This window comes from Branchiostoma lanceolatum, chromosome 9 (assembly GCF_035083965.1).
Source record: "Branchiostoma lanceolatum isolate klBraLanc5 chromosome 9, klBraLanc5.hap2, whole genome shotgun sequence".
Taxonomy (NCBI): Eukaryota; Metazoa; Chordata; class Leptocardii; order Amphioxiformes; family Branchiostomatidae; genus Branchiostoma; species Branchiostoma lanceolatum.
In genome coordinates, this window is record NC_089730.1 from 12,555,798 (window position 1) to 12,578,309 (window position 22,512).

At 41.4% G+C, this 22,512-nt stretch overlaps 4 protein-coding genes across 7 annotated transcripts; 1 reads left to right on the forward strand and 3 right to left on the reverse strand.

Moving 5' to 3' along the window:
* Positions 1-498: 498 nt before the first annotated feature.
* Positions 499-6,094, reverse strand: LOC136441767 (N-acylneuraminate cytidylyltransferase-like). Of its 2 annotated transcripts, XM_066438236.1 has the most exons (10): positions 5,805-6,093; positions 4,881-5,023; positions 4,364-4,519; positions 3,876-4,006; positions 3,462-3,584; positions 2,895-3,035; positions 2,331-2,414; positions 2,059-2,128; positions 1,577-1,722; positions 499-1,175 (listed from the first exon to the last, which is right to left on the reverse strand). In XM_066438236.1, exons 1-10 carry the CDS (start codon positions 6,005-6,007, stop codon positions 1,107-1,109), a joined length of 1,266 nt encoding a protein of 421 aa, XP_066294333.1. In that variant the 5' UTR covers positions 6,008-6,093; the 3' UTR covers positions 499-1,106. The 2 variants fall into 2 exon arrangements, with proteins under 2 accessions (XP_066294333.1, XP_066294334.1); XM_066438237.1 differs by lacking the exons at positions 499-1,175; positions 1,577-1,722 and adding an exon at positions 1,779-1,876 and having other exon boundaries at positions 5,805-6,094.
* Positions 6,095-6,746: 652 nt separating this feature from the next.
* On the reverse strand, positions 6,747-13,840 carry LOC136441774 (glutathione peroxidase-like). Of its 3 annotated transcripts, XM_066438245.1 has the most exons (8): positions 13,679-13,785; positions 13,252-13,356; positions 11,040-11,134; positions 10,381-10,528; positions 9,742-9,890; positions 9,538-9,562; positions 9,034-9,093; positions 6,747-8,609 (listed from the first exon to the last, which is right to left on the reverse strand). In XM_066438245.1, exons 1-8 carry the CDS (start codon positions 13,769-13,771, stop codon positions 8,577-8,579), a joined length of 708 nt encoding a protein of 235 aa, XP_066294342.1. In that variant the 5' UTR covers positions 13,772-13,785; the 3' UTR covers positions 6,747-8,576. The 3 variants fall into 3 exon arrangements, with proteins under 3 accessions (XP_066294342.1, XP_066294344.1, XP_066294343.1); XM_066438247.1 differs by lacking the exon at positions 13,252-13,356 and having other exon boundaries at positions 13,679-13,840; XM_066438246.1 differs by lacking the exons at positions 13,252-13,356; positions 13,679-13,785 and adding an exon at positions 11,520-11,558.
* A 346-nt stretch (positions 13,841-14,186) lies between these two features.
* On the reverse strand, positions 14,187-19,303 carry LOC136441766 (sialidase-1-like). Its single transcript, XM_066438234.1, has 7 exons — positions 19,138-19,303; positions 18,282-18,460; positions 17,493-17,682; positions 16,845-17,104; positions 16,297-16,485; positions 15,232-15,451; positions 14,187-14,939 (listed from the first exon to the last, which is right to left on the reverse strand). Exons 1-7 carry the CDS (start codon positions 19,154-19,156, stop codon positions 14,716-14,718), a joined length of 1,281 nt encoding a protein of 426 aa, XP_066294331.1. The 5' UTR covers positions 19,157-19,303; the 3' UTR covers positions 14,187-14,715.
* LOC136441770 (sialidase-1-like) lies at positions 18,606-21,778 on the forward strand. Its single transcript, XM_066438241.1, has 6 exons — positions 18,606-18,875; positions 19,303-19,492; positions 19,679-19,938; positions 20,369-20,554; positions 20,811-21,030; positions 21,424-21,778. The coding sequence occupies exons 1-6, from the start codon at positions 18,771-18,773 to the stop codon at positions 21,615-21,617; spliced, it is 1,155 nt and encodes a 384-aa protein (XP_066294338.1). The 5' UTR covers positions 18,606-18,770; the 3' UTR covers positions 21,618-21,778.
* Positions 21,779-22,512: the final 734 nt, after the last annotated feature.

Sequence of the window (22,512 nt, forward strand, 5' to 3'; positions counted from 1 at the left end):
CGACTTTCGAGACTTTTCTCGACAAGTTATTGGCTAACGGTTATGTAATTCAGATTTATTTATCCGTTACTTTTACAAAGTCACCTTACACGAGAAAGTCTATATCTTTCGATTACGCGAAGACAACCCTCTCAGATTTCCAGTTAACACGGAACTTTATTGTTTCTTTACTTGGTCTCGAAAGTTAATGAAATGATTGGATAATCATGAAAAATCGGCAAAGTCTGTCTAGTCAAAATGTGTGTCATGTTGTATGATATATTTATCGAGAGAAAAAAGATCATCCTGTCCTCTTGTCTTATTACGGTTAGAAACCAAGAATAACGCAAGGATCGCTACAGTTAAGACAACGGGAATATGATGGTCACATCTTGCTAATTCTATTTTTAACCCGGCAGATGTCAAAACATAATATATTTTATCTGAAGCAACACATGATAATGCTATAGTTTTATATCAAACGTTATATACCCAAGCTAACCAGAGACTACTTGTGAATAGTTGAAAATAAACGTGTATTCAACCACTCTTCAATCAAATCACCATGGTCACTATGATATATGTTTACTGTATATTGAAAAGAAACAGCAAAACGAAGTATTATTCTCTAAGTACATTGTTTATGGACAATTGCTATTTTCAAATGTTGTGGTAGACATTTCAAATTCATGGCGTCTCCTGGTACATGTATTACCACTACTTTTTATAGTCCCCGATACAGAGCTCTCTACTCCCTGTGGCTATTTCCAATTTTCCGATAATTCTGTTATCGATCGATCATAACGGTACGATTGCACCAACTATCAACACGTTTTGCTGTCATCATATTGCAACAACATTATTTCCAACCTGATAGAATTCATCTCCAGAGATAAAACTTTGTGTGAATATTGCACCCTAGATTTGCGCTGTGTGCTTTTTAAAGTCTAGATACAGCAAAGCTCAACTAATGATAGGAAATTGTACCATAATACTTTTACGCTGTGGCCACACGTGTGTTGAAGAAAACAGTGGCTCAACCAATTCACTTACTTACACCAAAAGTGACTAATCCATACTAATAAGAATAAGTCAAAGCATCTTTTAAGGCACGTTGACGATGCTGTCTACTTGGCATAGACTGTGGTCTTGTCCACTCTCTCCTTGTAGGTGCTCATCTTATTCACTTTCAGGACCTGCAAAAAGATAAGTAAAGTATTTCATGGAGAGGAAAAGCAGCTGATACCTTGACTACAAAACAGCATCCAAACAAGCGAAAGCTAAAGGGCCCAATCCCTTGAAAAAAAGATAATATTTCTTGCAGAAAACGAACCGGTCATTCGCCCGAATGGATCGTGTCTTTTAGACTTGTAACGTTCCAATGCAAGTTTCCTTCTACCGGTGCGGTCACATTTGTAGTAGGTCGTTTCATGCTGGCTGTGACAGAACCAACCGCCGACAGCCTTTTTGATAACAGAACTTGGAACTACACATGAACGACTATCCTAAGAACCCCCCAATTTTGCTTGCGATCGTACGACTGATATGACCAGGCCCTACATTTACACAAGACAGGAATAGCTCCAACTAGCCGTACCTGTTCGCTGAACTCCCTGAGTCCGCCCTGCCCGCCCTTGTACTTGGAAATGAAGTGAGACACCAGCTGGACGTCGTCGTGCGCGTCGGCGGGACAGGCGCTCATGCCCGCCGCCTTCACGCACTGGGTGTCCGTGTTCTCACTCCCTGGGGTAGAATTACAGAGGAGGAAATAAATAACATTCCTCAAGAATATTGATATTCACACAACACAAACATCAACAATCTACAGAGACACAATCTACAGATGTGTATCTGCTATAGCTCCACTTCAATTCTTTGGTGTCCGTGTTCTCACTCCCTGGGGTAGAATAGATGTAATCTTTCTCAAGAATATCTATATTCCTACAGCATCGATTGGCTTAATGTTAAATCTACAGATGCACTTTTTATCTAATAGCTACACTTCCAGTCTTTGAAATATTTCACCATCAAAGTATCTGTAGGAATTTGTTTCTAGATAAAATAATTGACACTACTTACCCATATATCCCACATTCCTCCATGTCAGTCCCAGCTCCTCCCGCCATTGGTTTAACACTTGGAGCTTGTTCTGGATGGGATACAAAACAACCATTTTAATGTAGATCCGGCTATTCTTTTATCATAATAACATAGAAATAAAGGAAGATCCACAACGTATATCGTCTTGACGACTTCTTTCAAGAAATGTTGAGCCGTGTATTTTAAAATGATGGCGGTTCATTTTGTGTAACGTATCATAGAAACAGACAAAGAAATTATATAGAACTTACCTTGGAGTTCTCATGAATCTTACAGCCCAGAGAGGCGGCCAGACGTCTCTGCACCACGTTCTCACCTTCGGCGATAATGCGGACCTGAGGATGGAGAGGGTGGGAATCTTAGAGACGTCATGACACGACTGGAGGAATCTCCACGTTTGTTTGAGGCAGGGTATCTTATCTATTCACATATGACATTATCCGTCAACTATCACAATTTGTAGGCGTTTCTCTGGGGAAAACTGAAGGGAAGAATGGATGATGACGAAGGTAAATGAGGGAGAGGGGAGGGTTGTTAGCCCATTTGATATTCAGCTGTTGAGGAACAGCCTAAGAGAAAATTCGTAGATCCATAAAACGTTCAATGTCAGTTCTTCCGAGCTGCAGTAGGCATTCAACACCCATAAGTGTCAATCAGATTGACCTTTATCAGTCAGGTTTGATTCATCTGCTTTAAAGAAAAATGTACTGTACATCTAGAAGCATGGCATTTATTTCACTAGACAGCTGGAGGCAGATCCCTGGGACTTTTGGAGGGGGGACAGCTGTTTTCCAAGCGTTGGTTTGAGATATTACCTCCACCAGGTTGTTCTGCATGTGTTTGATGGCGTTGACGTCGCTAAGATGGTAGGACATGAGCTCCTCTCCGCGCGCGTTCATCTCCACGTGGTTGTCCAGCAGCACGCCGTCCGCCGCTATCACCACCAGCTTCACGATCTGAGTGGAAAATCACAACAAAGCTACTGATTCTGTACTTAGCTTGTTTAAGCATAGATGTACAATAAAGGTCTTTCATTCATCTAATGTGTTTTGTCAAGAAACTATGCCTCAGATGGTTGTCATCAACAGTGCTTCATTAGAATGTTGAAAAAAAAAAAGTTATTTCTATTTCATGTCATTCAAGTTGGCTCTAGCTATACTTAATAGTATTAAAGTTGATATAAATGTCGTACGGCGCCAACTTTGTATTGTTTACATGGAAGAAAAAGAGAATTCTGAGTAAATGACACCGTTGGAATGATTTTAAAATGTAATAATCTAGTTATTTCAGCAATGCAATACAATGCAGAATACATTACTTCACATATCCTTACCTCAGATCAGAATTAGATACAATAGTAAACTGACTGGGATGAGCCATACCTTCGGGTGTTTGCCGTGGTACCCAAACCGCAGTAGGCGTTCCTCGGCGATGTCCCAGTCCAGATCGGTGTAGATGTCCACACTGTACTCGCCTCCCATCTCTAACCACGCTATTCTACCGCCCTGGAAGGCAGCAAACAAATTTCTCAATTTTGTTTGGTAGTCAACATAGCTTCTTACAATTCTATTCTGTTGAAAACCTCACAGGCAGAATACTAGTTGTTCACCAAACAGACCTTCAAATATCAGTTCTCCAACAAACAGTACTTCTAAAAAGTTGATACGATAATGATTGGTAGCCATACAGGTCATGATATGAAAATGCTCAAAAGATGTTTTAACGGCCAAGAGAAGTCACCACATACAAGTCACCACAGAAAGGACAAATACTTTGTTGAAAGAACACCTGTTTACCTGAGTTTTCCCCTGCGCGTGTATTTCGCGGGTGTACATGTAGAACGCGCCGTTCTCCACAGGTTCAGGGTCGTAGTCTTGGCGACGGGGGCGGTTCATCAGGTCAAGGTTAATGTTGATTGGCTGCATATCTAAAGGTTGGACGAAGAAGTTATCATATCAATAGAAAAATACACCCCCTCCCATCTACTTTATTTTCTTTCTGAATGACTTGCCTTTCACTGTCTGGTTAAATATAGATAATGTTCATATTTGACTTACGTAATAATTTCTACGAAATGAACACGCCATTCTTCATTGGTCAAAACCGGTATGGAAACTACATTTGTAAACACGTTCGGTAGCCTTGCCATAGGGCATGTCCTCGAGCTCGTCAAAGGTCAACTCTGTGCATGTACATTGTCTTTTTTTCTTGCGAGGTCAAATCTAAAGGGCTGACTCATCAGACTATTGATAAATAACCCACGAAGGACGGCCTGGTTACGCACCCTTCTGTGGAGGCTCCTTCCAGATGAAGCCATGTTTCTTAGAGATGGTGAAGACGGAGTCGAAGCTGTCCTCCAGGAGCATGCGCATTCCCTCCTGGATGTGGAAGGGGTGGACGCAGGGGGAGGTCGCCTGGATGTTGGCGATGATGTCGACCTCTGCATGGGAGGAAAAATGAAATTAACAAACGAACTAAGTAACAGACCAATCAACAAACAGAAACATTTACACTGTATTTTACATTGTTACGCTGGTACTGCTGTTGACATCGACTGAGTACAAACACGACTATAATGGAAAATGAAATAACTATGATTTAGAACACAATGAACCAAATAGTCACAAGTTATGTCGTATTAAGTTGAAGGTCAATTACAGAAAATAGACCCTTGCGGTGATTCAACATTCATTGCCAGTAGTTCTAACAAAGTACGCCCTGGTGGCATGGGTAGAGGGAACTTTGTCTCACCAAAAGAAAAAAAACAGAAAGTCAAAAACAAAAAACTTTTCCTGCCTTACCCGGGTGGTGCTGTAGAAACTCGCCGACAGTCTCCCAGGAACTGGTGGTGTCAGTCGACACCTCTTCACTCCGGTAATGCACCTGTGCCCCATAATCCCTTGCGACATTGGCGATCCTCTCGTTGTCGGTGGACACCCAGATGCTGGAGGTGCGGCAGGCATTCACGTGACCTTAACTCTCTTAGCACAACTTACTGACTCTGGTTATGTAAGAGACCTTATGGTGATTCTGATTTGCAGATTATCAGTTTTAACAACGTCACACACGTTCAAACGTTCTATAACCCGGAAATATAGGAACTGGAAAGTATAATCAAAATAGATTTAGGAATGTCCGTTGGTATGTCGGAAACCACAGTGAAAGTAGTGGTATATGATATGGAAAAATGACATGATACATGAAATAAAAGAATTAATGAATTTGAAGGAACTTGTTTCCGACTCAATGTCGCAATTTGATGTCTACAAAAGTGTCTACACAAGTTGCTCCCCGGTTTTACAATGATAGTTGCATGAGGAGGGGTGTGTCCTGGAATAAGCTCTACCTTTGTTTATTCACCTCATCCCTCAAGAGACTACAGCAAAATCCTCCAAGCGGACAAAAGCGGCACACACCCAGAACTCAAGCTTTAGAATTTTAATTCCATTGATTATCCAGATATAATGTAAGGACACGATTTATCCAAAATATACCGTACCTTGTGGCCTGGTTTCCAAGAAGGCCACAAAGGTCATTTAACTTCAGTGATTTGTGCCCATTCAACTAGCTGAAATTATGTTGGGTCCTTATAACCAAATACAGCGCTGTATCGTTCAGTTTTGACCTTATTTGAACTAGGAACATGCATTTCTTCACCTCAAGTTAGTAAAAACAAGTAAAACATCGTAGATAAGAAACAATACTGCTACTTTTGCAAAGCTTACCTATCGAAGACCTCAGCATAGACGGCAGCTCGCAGCACCCAGCCGATGAGCGGCGTCCCACCGAGCATTTTTATATTCTTCATGGGGATGCCTTTACTCCCTCCCCGGGCGAGTATCAGGGCGCACTTGTGGGGCGTCTTCGTCTTAAACCGTCTCTCCCAGATCGACTCGAGCTGAGGCGTGATGTTAATAATCTTCTCCATGTTTTACCGTCTCGGTATCAAAGCTAACACGTCAACACAAAATGGAGGACTGTGACCGGGAGATCTCAACATACAGGTGTGTCGGGTTAGGTGTGACGTCATGGCGCCTTTGTTATGTTAACAAGTGGTGTCAGTTGGGACGGTAACGATTGGATAAACATCTCAATCTGATCTCCAAGCAGATGTGTGTTTCGGACGGATTCTGTACGTAGTTTTTTGGCCGTCAAGTTTTGTACGTCGAATTATTTGTGCGAGGCGTAATAAAAAAAGTGTATAAAAGGCAACAAAAAGGAGCTACTCCTTGCACGACCATTGTATAAAACATGGAAAAGAACCACACTGATACAGAATGAAGCCACACATCTGCTTGGAGATTACTCAAATCAGGGTCATCAAAAGAAAAATGCGACCAAAAGAAAACACACATATATGATGATCCTGTTGACTATATTAAAGAATGCTATCAGTATTTCCTGATTTATATGTATTTTCCAAATAAGTCTTAGATATACTATTCATGTATACAATGCAATCTCATGAACCAAAGGACACACCACAGCATTTAGTAGAGAAACTATATACTGGTGGCAAATAATCCTTGAAATATCCATGTTGCAAAATCTGTTGACATCATATCACAAGTCATTGTTAAAAACTCCACGTTGTTCAGTGGAACAAAATGACAATGTAATGTAATGTCAACAATTGATTAAATTATAAATAAAAAGACAGCAAAAGCACCGGCTGGCAATCTTTATTGATCATTGAAACATTTAACACTGAAGACACTTCATACAGCATAGCAGCATTTAACTTTGGCCTTGTGCTCTACTTACACATCTCTAGGATTCAAACCACAGTTCAGCGGTTAAGAACACCTATCTAAGGAATTTGACAGACAGTGTGAATAAATGTTAGCCTGGGCACCATCCTCCCTAGTAACTGCTGGCTCAATCTTTTCGCTTGCTATTAAACCATGGTTAATCTGTGGTTAGCAAGTGAAAAGATTTGAGCCAGCGGTTACTACGAACCATGGTACCCAGCCTAAATGGATGTGTGAGCTCTAATATTAAGTATCAGAAGAAAAGGGGGTAACTTTAAGATACCTTATGAAAGGTAGAGAAAAGGATGAGATGATTCCAACAGCGTTTATTAGTCAGATACCCATAATTTTGTCTTTTATCATTCAATATTCTTGAACTTGCATCTTCAAGGTGCAACATGTTTTATCTTTTTACTGTAGAAGAATGGCCTTAAGGCTATATGTAACATTACATGGAAGTTAACATACCATACTTTCATGTAGGTTAACTCTTGTGATGGTAAAAAGTAATGCGTGTATCATAGTGAAGGTTAGATGGAAGAAAGCTGATGGTGGTTCAGAGTAAGAATCACTACATCTGATCTGAGTTTGCCACATGGTCAACAACAGTAGAGTAGTAATACTTTGATCTTACGGCACCAATTACAAAATAAAAAACATGAGGATGACTGTTACAATGGAGCAACTTTTCTTATTGCTAATTATACTTGTTAACTGCACGATGTATGGACGAGAGTTCACTAGGAGTACTTGGAAAATTGACTGTGGTGTTACACTAACTTTATCATCTCTGGATACCTTTGTTCATATGTTTGTTGAATGAATAATACTGCATTTCAGACATTTCCCATTCTCTTAAAATCATATTGGAAATTGTATCTTCTAGGGACACATGTTTATTGAGAAAAATCATAACAATAGCAAAAAATAACAATTAAAAGCATTAGCAAAAATCACACATCGCAGATTATTCTTGTCAAATTACAGTTTTCCATGCCTATAATGATTGATGTGGTGTGATTATAAACATAGCCATCTGTATTTTTCAAAGGTGAAAAAATGCAAAATCATCCAGCCTGTAGTTCTTTGGCAAGCTCAACATCAATGAAGCAACCCTCAGTTATACACTTCCTTTCGTTACAGGAGATGCAAATATAGAAACAATATTTTGGACCTAGGTAAAAGAATAAAAACCAAAACTAAAAACAAACATTCTTCTCTGTTGGGATGAACTTGGTTGAATGGACAAATATCTCAGATGGTTGTATCAGCATTGACAATCTAGCTCGTCTTAATTCCAAATAAACTCGTCAAGACTATAACAACTGATTAACTCAACAATGGTCCTTTTGTAAGTAGTCTAAGAATCATATTCAAGACACATAACACAACCTACAATAACACTTAATTGTTTGAAATCATAACTTATCCTTTCAAACCTGCATCTTTGGTAATGAAATGTAATTTACGTATAATCTAAAACATCATGGCTTGTTACTCCAACTTTTCACTATAAATAATGACATTTTTGTTTAACAAACTAATGTTACTTGATGAGGGAGGTCACATTCACATGAACATGTTGCCAGGCAACTAAACACATTGTGCAGAATGTGGTTCTCAGTATATTCCATCCAGCAACACTCCCCCACGGGTGGGTTTGTAAGCATTGCCTTCATCAAACTGACCACCGCACACTGCGCAACGCCTCTGTTGCCTTGGGAACGGTTCATCTGGATATGACATCTACCAGTAGGGCTCGAAATCCTTCTCAATCTCCTGTAAAAGAAGAAAAATATTTGAGATTAGCAATGAGACCAAGTCTCCTTCAGCTCGGAGTAACAATTAGAGCAGACACAAGCTGGACAAGACGCCAGGCTCATAAAGGCATGAAATATAATATGAATAATGGTTATACCTATTCTCAAATGTCAGGGAAATGTACAATGTTCAATATGAACAACAAACCATATGATAGTGCTGACTATATTGTCCTTACTTCTTAGTAATAGAATCTAAACAAATGTACTATACAGACATTACAATTACATGTACTGTATATATAAGACATAACACTTTGAAGAAACCATCCTTTTGCCATAACCTTACTGAAGACAGTAAAGAATGTTTGCAAACTTATGCAAACAATATTTTAAGTGAGACTACAATATCATAATATATAAAGGTGTTATACTCATCTTACCAGAGGTTTAACATTCGGCCCATAGCGCTTCACAGGTAGGCCCTCCTTGTTAATCAAGAACTGCAAATGTAAACAACAACAACAACAATAAATCAAGGTCCATAGTCAGGAAAATACCGATCATTTGGGGTACCGGTATGTCTAATTTTTACGTTGGAAACTATAGTTCTACTGCTCCAGAACCTATTATTTTCATTTCACCAGAACAAGTTTTACCTGCACCACTTATTTTCTTTCCCATTTAGTCCATCAATAATTACTTATTGGTAGTATCATTTCAGATTGTAATCTGCTTTGTAACAGGATGTTTATGTGAAGATTTCAAGGTAATTTTTGGCGGCTTCTTTCCACACATGACTCATTGCAACTAATCATACCACAGACCTGAGGGTAGTTTAGCTGGAGGTAGACATCAGAAATACCTGCACTACTCCAATTCCACATGCACTAACCTGCATATGCAGGTGGTATTTAGAGCTATGATAAGTCACTGTCTTTTCTTACCTTGCTAAAGTTCCACTTGATGGCACTGCAGGGAAAAGATAAGATGAACAGTATTAAAAATAGTAAGCAACTCTCTTCTTCATGTAAGGACATAATAATAATAGTTTTTATCTCTCACAACATAGTGTCAGGGTCTCTGTAGGGCAGAATACAGAAAAAAATGTCTATCAAAAGAAAAGATAATCAAGAGAAGCTGTGACTCACTCGATGAGGGTTCCTCCTTGCTTGCTCTTCAGGTATTTCCAGAGCGGGTGTGCGTCCTTACCGTTGACGTTGACCTTACTGAACATGTCGAACTTGACCGCAAACTTGTCTGTGACCCACTTCTTAATCTCAGGTTCAGGCCAAGGCTCCTGTAAGGGGCACATAACAAGGATTTTTTAATGTGCATTTATCAATCAGCTAAAATTGAACAAAGCATATAATATAACAGTATTTCTGTCATAGAAAGCTCTTCAAAAGATGTAATGGTGGCATCATCTAAAGTCTAAATGGGCCTTTGACAAGGTGATGTTGATGTTTGGAAACATAGGTCATTACAATTTTGATAACTGAAACAGGATTGATGAAGATGATTTACATAAAATCATGAAGTTTGAGGTAGCCCTTTGGCACTAAATTTGTATTGGTTACAGGGTTAGACATCAGGGACAATTCTAAGCCGCAACAATTGTTCCCTGACAGATAAAGTTTACTGGCAGTCAAATAGTGTAAATTTTCATAAAACCATGGCAGCAATTGTAGTCACCCTTCAGTTTTGTACCTACCCACACCAAATACAGAACTGGTGTGCTATGCAGTTTCCACATTATACAATAAAAATATAACTAAGACAGGACTCACCTGCCCCCCAAACTGATTACACGGGAACGCTAGTATACACAAGCCCTTGGACTCCGCGTACTTGTCGTGGAGCTCCTGGAGCTGCGTGTAATTCACGTTCGTCCCGCCTCATTTGCACGCCACGTTGACGATGAGACAGACATGGTCTCTGAGAAAAGAGAGAAAAAATATCAGGGAACTTCAAATTACTGCACTTTCTTGTCACTTGTGTTGTGCAATATTTTTTCCAGCGAGACTATGACAGAACTAGTCCTCAACATGAATTCACAACAACATTTTTGGTCACAAGATTAAGAGAACAGAACAACAGTATTTTCAAGGTCTAGAATAGGAAATGCGTACAGGCTATATTAGGATTCATACATGTAGCTCTATGCAAGGCTATGAAATTCAAATGTGCAAAACTTCTATGTTGTATTTTACTGAACAGTAGGCTTTCTGCATGTGCTACGCTAAACCTGTACAAATATTTCAGTCTCCAAGCAAATGTTGGGGTAGAAAACTGTAACTGACTGTTGATGTGTTGACAGGCACTACAAAGAATAGGGTAAGTCTACTGGTGCAAATGGCTGTCAGAAATCATTGTCAAAACATCTACTTGGAGATTACACTACACAAGAATATGGAAAGGACTGAAGGTGAGAAATGTAATGTGTTACCTGTATTTCTCAAGCGAGACTTCATTCCCGTCAATGTCCTTTGCAGTGAAGTCATAGATGGACGTGGCGTTCTTCCACTCCTCACCTCCTGTAGCCTGTGTTAACACATAGGGAGCATCTTTCTTACTATAAACCAACACCTGGTGCATCAAAATAAACTGTACAGTAGGCATTCTCCCATGTCGAGAGATGATGGTAGTCACGTGTGTGGGCAGGGTCTTGTGTGACTCGTCAGTCCAATCCTTGCATGGCAGTCCCAGCCTCAGTTGGGACATATGATTATAAAGGTAGAAACTGTACAGATGACTGTTAACTGCACAGGTAAACAGTTCACTGGAGAGAAACATATAGCAATGGCTGATGACTGACAGATCGCTAGGAGGGCCTGGTGTCAGAACCACAGAGATAAGCTAGCTAGTGGGGAAAAAAACCTCCCCTCCTAGTATCTGCTTGGAGATGAAAGAGGTCATGGTCACCCACCTCCTGAGAAGCCCCTCCTCCCATGGCCCCACCAACGTCAGTAAAATGCAGATATTTCAAAACAAAAGCATGGAAAAGCAAGAATGTGACCAACATGCAGACATGTAGTCTAACTGGTTGAACTGCACCAGGTAATTTCAATTGACAGCTATGATTGGTCTATATCAGATTGACATAAGAGGTGTGATAACCAACCAGTATGTACTATAAATGTTGGAATTAATGTTTGATGTTTGCAGTTTTTACTGTAACATTTTCACCACTAATCTAAAACCACCGCAAAATGCTTGTTCTGTCTTCTGTCTGCCTACCCCCATGTTTCAACTGCGAACTACATGTAATAACAACCATGAACATGACATTTTCTCCCTATCAAATATATTCATACAAAAGCTTACTGTACAGTGTAACATTTACTTTGTCCATTTATTTTTTGGTAAAATTGTGTTACAAATGATGCAATAGTATACTAGCATATTGACAAAAACATGGTTTAAACACAGTATAAATGATGCAGAAGGACATTTTTTTCCAACTATGCAAAGTTTTCTGATAGCTATTCATTTCTGATTGCTTGTCAAAATCTGCTATCAGTATCATTTGAAAAAAATGTCCACCGGCCATGGGGTCTACAATAGAGGCTATATCTAGTATACGTCCTGAAGCTTACTAGATTGGTACATTATGCTGGATATTCCTATAATATACATGTAATGTCCTTGGTCCAACAGAACGTCTGCAAACCTCGCATTCTATTTCACAGAGAAACTACTTTATTTTGCCCCCTTCAATTGCCAACTGACTGTTTAATCTAACAATTACATCACATCATGCCGTTTCACAGGCACACCACAGCTGCTGGTGATGTTACATTGAACAACCTTTGCACATCTAACTTCAGGCATTTTAAAAGCTAACGTTGGTGGAAGTAATATTACCCTTAATGTTACAGTTCTTGCACACAAAACAAAACAAATCTTGTTCTTTTGAAAAAAAAAAAATGGATGTTTCATCCACCAGTGCTGGTATGATGAAACAGGTGTATTTGGATCCCACATGGTCTGCTATGGGTCACATGTCATGGCTGATCCTCACACAGACTAGTACCTGACATTCCTTTCAGGCTCATTTCAGCCCTACCCAGAGTCCTACCCAATTGTGCCATGGGGGCCAGCCATTACTTTTTTCTCTCGCTCCAACATCCAGCTCCCCTTGCTGAAAAAAATCCCATGCGTATGTGTCTTGTTGGGGGATAAACTGGACATTGCCAGCAGGCTGGATTGTGAAGGGGCTGTTCAGTTGTTGGGGAAGCCCCGGCCAGCAGGTCTGGCCCCAGGCCTATACCCATGGAACACATTTTAGACAGTGACTTGACTTAAAATCATGTCTAAATTCGCCAGAAAAGCAATAATTTGCTGTGCCAATGCTACCCTAATGTTCACTAGATAAACGTATCAGTGATTGTATATTGAATAGCTAATGTTAAATATTGCTGAGTAATAATCAAGTTTTATTTGCAAGTCTTGCCCGAGGGCTAATTGCAACATTACACAATGTATTTGTATAACGTTAGGGGATAAAGAATACACACACTGACAGTCTGAGTGATTTATCTATTGATTCATCTTATTCTTAGTCTGCAATCTACAGACTGTTTTGATTGGAATGAGCAGCTATGGTAGCACATAAACAATTTTTGTCAGTGAAGATCTGAGGAATTACATGGTAATACCCCCGTATGCCCCATCATGATCCAGACTGCAAGCGAGAGAAGTCCTCCAACAGTCGCCGCAGTCAACACTGGGCTGATCTCACATGCAAAATCATAGACCGTTACCTGTAACGTTACAGAGAGGAATGCTCACAAATATAGGAATATCGAATATATTCATTCATATAAGAAGATACAGAATGAGAAAACCAGTTCACACGAATAAGATTTCTGCTGTGTTCAGAATAAACAGACGTTACACCCCACCCCTTTGTTGAAAAGGGGGAGGGGGGTATCTCTGCAACCAAATTTGGATCGCTGTCTGACCTGCCTCACCGTTACACAGCGCTTGCTGGTGATCCCTGTAATAAAATTAGTCAACAGAGAACATTTTTACGGACACTACACGCCTTTACGATTACTTATCCTGAAAATTCCACATCCTTACCATGCTGGAAACGCCCCTGGACGCTTGTACAAGCGAACGTTTCAGGAATACGGTAGTGGTCCCTGCAAACAGTCCCAGAAGTGCACCTCCCATCTCGACCTTTGAACAGGATCGATGAAGCTGAAGGTCTAATGACGCCCTCTAACGGAAGTAATAGAAATCGTAGGCAGGCACGGACCGTGCAGCAGCGACCTCTAACGATTTTATTAGTAAGAACAACACCCCCAAAGTTTCTGTAAAAGTTTTCCTATTTTCGCCCTGTTCGAAGACTAGCCTCTACCAGGCTCCGCACATCGCTGGGGAAATAGTAGAAATTGGCCAAATACAGTGAATAGTATGCCAAGGGCAGTCCGCTATGCAGGGAAGGTCAATAGGCAACGACTGTAAGAGTCCAACACACTCTAATGTAAGCCATCGAACTGCTGATTTGTTGTCAATTTCTGAGGTAGAAACTTCACAGGCTCTGTGTTGACTGCGAGATTATATATGAATGGGTTATAACAGCAAAGAGGTGATCATCATTTTATCACTTTTCTTGTGAAATGAGATATCAAACATGGGTGGAATTAATCAAAGATAGTATGACAGTGCTCCAGTGATATAGAATGTATAACAGCACATGGTAATATGAAGAACAACATTTATACATTAGCAATATGAATTAATGGAGTGAAATGCATTTGCTTTTAGTATGAAACAAGATGCTTCGAATGTTATTAGTGTGACACAATTTTGAAGGTGAACTATCTCCACTTGTTATTCATTTATCTATTTACTCCTTTTGTGATTTTGAAGTGACGTTTTCATCTAAAGCCTCCTGCTCTACTGCCCCTGCTTAAGTCTAATCTTGATACTTTAACTTTATCTGCCCTTGGCCAACGAACACGTGTTCCATTCGGGTTACCTGAGGTAGCATGAACACACGCGCAATGAACGGCACATTCAAATTCAAGTAGCATAAATCATTACGTGAGGGAGGGAGTTAAATATGCTGTATTTTCTCGCTAACAAATATCGGCCTTTTTAGAAACATTATACTATAACGTTACATGTATTTGTATTTTCGTGAAGGCTATAGCAGCAGTGGAAGTCCCTTTCTTGGTGAATCCCTTTTCATACAGAAGATAAAGGAAGTTTTTATCCCCCGGGTCCTTCTGCAGCATGGTTACCGCGGAATACCCCGCCGCCTTGGGCCAGATGGGCAGCTCGCCCGCCCAACTCGTGCCGTTGTCATAGCTCCATTTCAACGTCATCTTCTGTCCTGTGGAGCCAATAACAAACACATTTTGTTGGTGTTACTAAGTTCTTTTTGTCCAATCTTTGTGAACCTACATCCCTTTAGATTGATTTCAAATACTTTTTACGACTAAAGATGCAGACCCAAAAAAACGATAATGATGAATACATTCTACATCGAAGTTGGAGGAAAGTTTTTTTTTTCTTCTTTTGGTGACGGGCTTAGCTTCTCAGGCTCCCTCCTTTGCTTGCCTTTCATAATCTATACCAAGGGGATCTATGCCAATCACTGATATGATGCTAAAAATTTGACCCACGTTTTGACGAACTGTTGGGCCCGGTGAAATAAAGAACACCGTCACTGTACAACAGCGCTGCGTCAGTTGGCGGTTCTATCAGGGTCTGGTCGAATCGGAGGCTGCTAATCGGCAGCGTCTCTCCGCCGTCGTGGCTGGTGAGGAAGGCTTTACAGTGACATTTGCACCGGAGCTGGTTCCGCGTCATCACCAGGACGGAGCCGTCCGGGAGCTCAACGGGCTGGGGGACAAAAGGGAGGGTCTCAAATTTAGCCACTTGCGAGAGAAGACGACAATACTCGGCAGCTGTAATATGTCTGGATACTAGGCTTTTCAAACACATGCCATTTTCATCACTAGAGAGAACCACCTAGGAGTTCAGCGGACTGGAGGGTAGGAGGGGGAGTTTAAACATATGAAGTTTGACACAACTATCCTATGACCCACGGCAGATATACACCTTTCTCACGCGGCGGACATGATAGAATGAAGACGAGGCCAATGTGGCAAAGAAGCAAAAATAATGAAGAGATTTAGTTTTCCTCCTAAATCACATTAAGTTTTAAAATATAATATCCAAGTATCAATATTATAACTAATGTAATGCACAAAAACGATGCAGAAACTTAGAGCTTCGTTGACCGATCCCATAGTCCCCGCCCTCCTCCGTCAAAACGTAGAAATGCAAAATAAAAACATAGAAATGCAAATATTTGTCGGTCTTGCAGCCACTTCCTCATTGGTTGATTCTCTAATTATCAGGTAATCATTGGCTAAACAGCTAATTGTGATTGACAGTTAGGATCGGTCTAATGTTTGCCACAAGGGCCTCGTTTTCATTCTATCATGTCCGCCGCGTGAGAAAGGTCTATATGGAGAGCAAAGGATAACCGAACCTTACGATAAGCACAGGTGTACGTCTATAGTATACGTAAGGTTATTCACAGACATGCTGAGACGCGTGAAGGACGCATTACAAGGAATTTGCACGTAAAACGGTGGTTCGAAATGCTTCGACATCACATATCATTAGAGAGACTTTAAACAACCCAGTCCTTACAGTTTATTTCATTCTGACGCCGTTACCTGGCACTCTCCTGCTTGAAACGTTGTGTGACTCTCCCCGCATGTATCGTTGCAGGGCCGGTTGGAGACGAACGCGCCCGTCCGCCACGTCACGGCGCCGTCATCACTCAGCAGCAGACTCAGACCCCACTCAGGAGCCCGGCCGTGGGCGCACACGATCAGACGCCCCTTGTGGGGCTCGTAACGTTTCTGCGATTAAAGATTGTATTCAAAACGTTGATCCACGCCCCATACATGAAATAGGACAGAAGAAATAGCTTTTGTTCATGCAAACACCCACCTAAGCCTTCATGGCTAGGCCTTGCTGAATGATTTTAAACCGGTACCCCTGTGTTTGCGACTTGAAAAGGTGAATGGATAACGCGTTTTGCTACTTTGAAGCTATAGCTACCACGCGTATTTAAAGTCCTGAATATACTTTTATGCGTTTTTATGATGCCTTTACTGTTTATCTGGCGTATCCTCGAGGCAAACAACATGCATATCTATATAAAAGGCTTCTACGTAGCTAGCCTTTTCCGCCACAGTTCTCTAAAGTTACAACTTACTCGTATTCCGTACCCCGGACTTGGATGTGAGACGACCCCAGGCTGTAGCTGTGGGGTGATGTTGCGAGGTTGACCCCAGGTGACCCCATCGTTCGTGCTGTTCATCAGCAGGACGGAGGGAACAGCGCAGTGGAACTGACAGTGGATGAACATGACGAACGTCGTGTTCGAATCGTCGTCAACGAATGCCGTGCCAGCACCCAGTACTCCCTTGTCGTACCCGTCGTCGACTAAAAACGCAGTGGGAGTCCAGGTCACTCCTGGTCAAAATCAACAAAAGCAAATTAAGAAAACTGTTCAGACAAAGAAAAAAACAAGTTCTCTACTTGATATTTAATAGGTAAAAAAAACACGTTTATTTTGTGGTTTTAAACATGGCTTTATCATGGTTTTAGATAGGACAAAATTGAAGTAACTTTAATAAACAGGTCTAGTGACTATAGATGTTGTTTTTATCGTTTGCTCTTTATTTAGACGATAGAAGAAAAAGAAAAGGACAACAGAGATAACAGAGAGTACGATTTAATAAATGAAGGAATGAATGAATAAGCAAATGAAGGAATGACTAGAGTGAGTGAGTGAGTGCGTGAGTGAGTGAGTGAGTGAGTGAGTGAGTGAGTGAGTGAGTGAGTGAATAAAAATTCTTACCTTTATCAGTCGATCTCCTCAGAGATATGATTTTCTTCCCGGCGTCCCCCTTGCTGTACTTTCTGGCCCCGGCAAAGGCTAGGATGGTGCCGTTCGGTGTGTAGGTGATGAAGGGTGTCCTGTACCCGGCTATCTCCCCCTCCACACCGCTCGTCCAGATGTTCTCGTCCGACACTATCTTCGGGTTTACCTACACGGCACAGAAGACTTAAAATACTTGATGCAATTTTGTACAAGTACATGTATACTATAGCTGGTTTTTATTGCATTACACTGACTCTCGAGGCATCGTAGCTGATATTGGAGAGTCATTGGTCAGTCATTAATGCATTCTAAACCATTCTGTATTAGCCAGCTGATGGCACTTGTCAGGTTAAGGTCTCTCCGATCTAACAGTGAAAGCATGCAAATATGCAACGCCAGTTACAAGTAGTTCTTGAAAATGTCAGACCGTCGGGTTCTATGGAAGGGCAATTTGCATCGTTCTTGGGTGCTTGTGATTATTTATGGCCGCGTAAATATATCGATTTAATTGTTGGGAGGGGGGTGCATGGATTGAATCACAAACCTCACTGGACACAGTTTATCATTTGAGCACTAATCATACAAGTACAAATGCGAAAATACCATTGCATACCATTCTTAGTTTCTCTATCTGGACTGTGATATAGACAGATATAGGAGGACCTGGCACTGTCATTTGCAAAACAACGTCATGTGCCATAAACGGCGCCAACATATCACTGATAACAATAGACAGGTGTAAACAATGGATTCGTGCACTCTCACCTTTCCTGTTGACGTACAATCAGGTGTCACGCTCAGTACTGTACAAAACAAGAACACGACACGCCACCGTAACAGCTCTGGTCTCAGGGTTGACGCCATCTTGCCAAAATAACCGATGATAGACAAATCATATGACTTCATTGTGACCCGGAAGATACCACGAGAACAGAGAGGATATACTGGAACAAAGGGACAATACAAAGTGGTGTGTACGGATTTGCGTGTATGATACAAACGTAAACAATTGTTCTACTTTATTAGATAAACATAGATCCTTAGGGGAACAGTTCATGGCAGGGTGGTGTGTTATTGTTTTCTTAAGAGGAGGCACATTATCATATCACAATTCAATCATTGGACTTCGTTTTGCAGTTGCCCTTTCACCTACGAACTTAAGTTGGGTTCACACCAGTTGAACAGGGTATTACCAAATCAAGCGTGACGTGTTTCAAAACAGTACCGTTTGGACAGGTTGTTAAGATTTCTGAAATGACCGACTTCAAATTATTGGCAACACTTGTTTCCATGTACAATGTTTTGCTTCTATCTGCGATCTGTATACATTCTGACGCTCAACCTTTTCCACGGGATAAGGTAAGGTGGTCACGTATTGTAAACATACATGTATGTAGGAGTTGTTTGGGCCCTGATCATATGGTCCGTCCCACCAGTATTAAGCGATCAACCCACAGGGTTCTTCTTGTTCTTAATGCCCACTGTCAATTTGCTGACTGTTATGGCATGTGATGTTTCGAGAGCCCAGCTGGCTTATGTGACTGGTTGTGTTTCGATCCCCCCTAAACATCCTTATTCGTAATTATCAAGTACCATCAACAGTTCATAGTCCAAAACTCACAGTCCAGATTTCGTGCCATGGTCAGTCATCATGGTCGGTCAACATGGTCAGTCAACATAAAGAGTTGACTCATCACGTAACCGTGATGTTTTGTAAGAATGGTAACGATTTTGGCAACACCTCAGGAGCGCAGACGATCCAAGAAGTTGTATGTTATCTCCTCAGGTGACTCCGACTGTTGTGAACGACACCATAATTTGGTACAGCGGTCATGAGGGAGAAGTCCACACGTACAGAACGCCCTCTATCTTCGCCACGCCGAATGGCACCCTCCTGGCTCTGTGTGGCGCACGGAAGAATAACTCAAAGGACGATGGCAGGAAGTTCCTGGCGATTAGAAGATCAGAAGACAAAGGTTTAATCATTTTTTGTTTCATCCGAACTCATTTCAAGAGTTGAAGCGTTAGAAGAGGATACATTGCAGTGAAAGAAAGGGAGGGGTAATGTACAAAATATAACAGGATAAAAGACTTTCCAAGCCACCTTTCCCCCATAACTGAATTCTCATCAAGAGCTTTATTTTCTACATGTTAAAATGTAGGGAAAACCTGGCTTCCTACTTCTTTCGTGGTGGACGACGGTTACGAGAAGGGTGTCCTCTTCGTCGGCACGGTGTTCGCGGACTCCGATTCGAACACGTTATTTGTGATGTTTGTCCACTGTCTGGTGACGTGTGACATTCCTGCGCTGCTACTGATCAACAGCACGGATGACGGGGTTACCTGGGGTCAACCCAGGAACGTAAGTCCTCGTTCTAACGGTTCGAGGAGCTTCGACCCCGGCCCTGGATACGCAGTCCGCGTGAGTTTTCATTTCTAAGGCCGTGAAGTGAAATAAACTTACATTTGCTAAGTGATTTGTTTGTTGGTAGGCTCAATAACTTACAAGATGCAAATGAATTTTTATGATATTTTGTTGATAGATAAACATTTCCCAGGGAAAAAAATGCGTCCCCGCGTGCGTCACCTGCCCAATACATGGCGCAGGTTGTACCCCGTGTTGAACACATTTTTTTCTCCGTGAATGATTTTATCAGGTTGGAAAATCAAAGGATAACAAGGTTTTTTTCATTCATAACGAAGATATTCACAACATCAACCGACATTTTGGTGACCGCCTGTCACATTCCCCTAGGTTTCTACTTCGCAATGGAGCTAGGTGTCGCTGCTAACATTGCGGTCCCAGACGTATGATCATACTAGTATATCAATGTAAATTCTTTCTTCTTTAGAAACGCCGTGAGCCACACAAAGGACGGTTCGTGGTCTGTGCACACGGACGGGCTCAGGACGAACCCAGAGGCATCACCCTGTTGCTAAGCGACGATGGAGCGAGAACATGGCGGGAAGGAGGCTTCGTCCCCAACATGCCTTGCGGGGAAGATGAGAACAAAAACTTCTTGCCAGGAGAATGTCAGGTCAATAGCTCGTTTTATATCATTGCTCGGCTTTATATACTGACTGTTGAATATGCTTGTTCTCACACCCTTGCATCTCTTGTCTTTTGTATCGTGAGAGTTTCCAACACTGGTGGTTATAGAAAGATTTCTGGGACGCCTCAGGGGCGGATGCATTAGAAATACCTGCCTATATGTGGTAATCCGTGTGATGTGCTGCAATGTTAATTTGGGACGTTGACGTTTTTGACAGCTTTCAAACCTGTTATTTCCGCAGCCCGTTGAACTGCCCGACGGCTCGCTACTCGTCATGATCAGGAACAGAGCGAGGTGTTCCTGCCCGTGTAAGGCCTTCATACGGAGCTATGACGGCGGACAGACCTTGCCTCTCCACACCTTGTACTTCGACCGGACCCTGATCGAGCCCCCCACACAAGCCGGTCTGCTGTACCACGAGGGGGTGCTGTTCTTCAGCGGGCCCAACAGTTCTAAAGGACGTGAGTCGGGTTTCACAGCTGCTTACTTCAATGAACCGTATTTTTTTCGTCAATTATTGAGTACTCTGAGACAACACATCAAAGTCTCCTTGTTGAATATGTAAGTCATGTACATAGATTCATAGCCAGTCATGTAGTATTCGTATCAATGCATGGCGCGTGACGTCATCTATCATTAGTCATTGGCAGGTGAACACCCAACCAGTCTATTCATTGGCTTATGATGCAAAGTGATACTATATACTTTATGTCATGGCTAATTCTAATACTTGCCGCCATTTGAGAGGATTTATCATACACTTTACCTTGTCACTTCCACAATGAAACGAAATGACAATCATTTCCGTCCAAACTCCATACTTATCAACATCCAACATTGTATCACATAAACAGGACAGAAAATGGCGCTGAAGTGGAGCTACGACAACGGAACAACCTGGGAAGGAGTTCTGCCCATTTGGAACGAGAAGGCCGGATATTCAGTCCTGACGGACGATCCTACAGACGACAGACACCTGTACCTGATCTACGAAAAAGGCGTAAATAGTCCTGTGGACTTCTTAGCAGTCGCAAAAATTCAATTGTAGAACAATATTACAGTCCACGGTACACAGGAAGAAAACGAAAAGCAGGACTGAAAGCAATGTGCAAGAATGTTGGAAAAAATGCCACAATGTCTGTAATTTTCTTTATAGATCATTGCGATGTAACAGGAAAGTGTATGGACTATACGCACGTGGAAATGAGATACTAGTCTTTAATGGTCAGAATATACCAAACAAAACAAAATAGATTGGTTTGTATTGTTCTGCTGTCACAACCAGGAATGATCTTAGTCTGTGAGTGACATGAACTGCAAGCTTTGAGCGTCCCGCGGAATAGAAAGTATTTCAGCACCAGGGACAGACACACATATGTACGAACACTCACAACGTATACACATGTTTTATAGCTTTCACGCGTTTAATATTACCAGTAGAAACGCATTTGGCGCTCACGCCTGTACCCGTTGACGCTCTTCCGGTCTTAAGTCGAGGACAAAACACATGACAACGTATGTTTACAGCAACACAACAGGTGATCGTCATGGTGCATGTATTTATTGCGCTCCATCGACCTGTCACATTTCATTACCACCTTCCCGTCCGTACCTAAGGTAATATCCCACCCTAGTGACAACAGTGCGAGGTAGAAACTTAAAGCACGACTTGATGTAGGATTTAACTCAATGTACACGATTTAACACAATGTACAGTCGGAAAATAGCACTCCCTTCCCTACTTTAGGACTCCTTTAAATACCATCTTCAACATCTAGTTATTTACACATACGACTGTTGCGTCGCCACAACTGTCTTTCTAACTATGATGTATCGTTCCTACGTTATTGTCCTTGTACAACCAAGAAGGAAACAAGAAACAAGCTAATAGAATAAAGACGCGTTTTCTTTCGAAATATTCTTTTCCAAAAAAAGACATTCCT

Bases quoted from the DNA above. Each gene is read 5' to 3' on its own strand.
- LOC136441766 (XM_066438234.1), bottom strand. The intron at 17,683-18,281 runs GTGAGAGTGCAC...TGTGCCGTGTAG, and splicing joins ATTGTACGTCAACAGGAAAG to GTAAACCCGAAGATAGTGTC. The intron at 16,486-16,844 runs GTAAGTTGTAAC...CTTTAATCGCAG, and splicing joins GTCCGGGGTACGGAATACGA to AAACGTTACGAGCCCCACAA.
- LOC136441770 (XM_066438241.1), top strand. From the start codon at position 18,771: ATGACCGACTTCAAATTATTGGCAACACTTGTTTCCATGTACAATGTT. The intron at 20,555-20,810 runs GTCAATAGCTCG...TTATTTCCGCAG, and splicing joins TCTTGCCAGGAGAATGTCAG to CCCGTTGAACTGCCCGACGG. The intron at 21,031-21,423 runs GTGAGTCGGGTT...TCACATAAACAG, and splicing joins GCCCAACAGTTCTAAAGGAC to GACAGAAAATGGCGCTGAAG.
- LOC136441767 (XM_066438236.1), bottom strand. From the start codon at position 6,007: ATGGAGAAGATTATTAACATCACGCCTCAGCTCGAGTCGATCTGGGAG. The intron at 2,415-2,894 runs GTAATATCTCAA...CTCCATCCTCAG, and splicing joins TGCAGAACAACCTGGTGGAG to GTCCGCATTATCGCCGAAGG. The intron at 2,129-2,330 runs GTAAGTTCTATA...TATCCCATCCAG, and splicing joins AGATTCATGAGAACTCCAAG to AACAAGCTCCAAGTGTTAAA.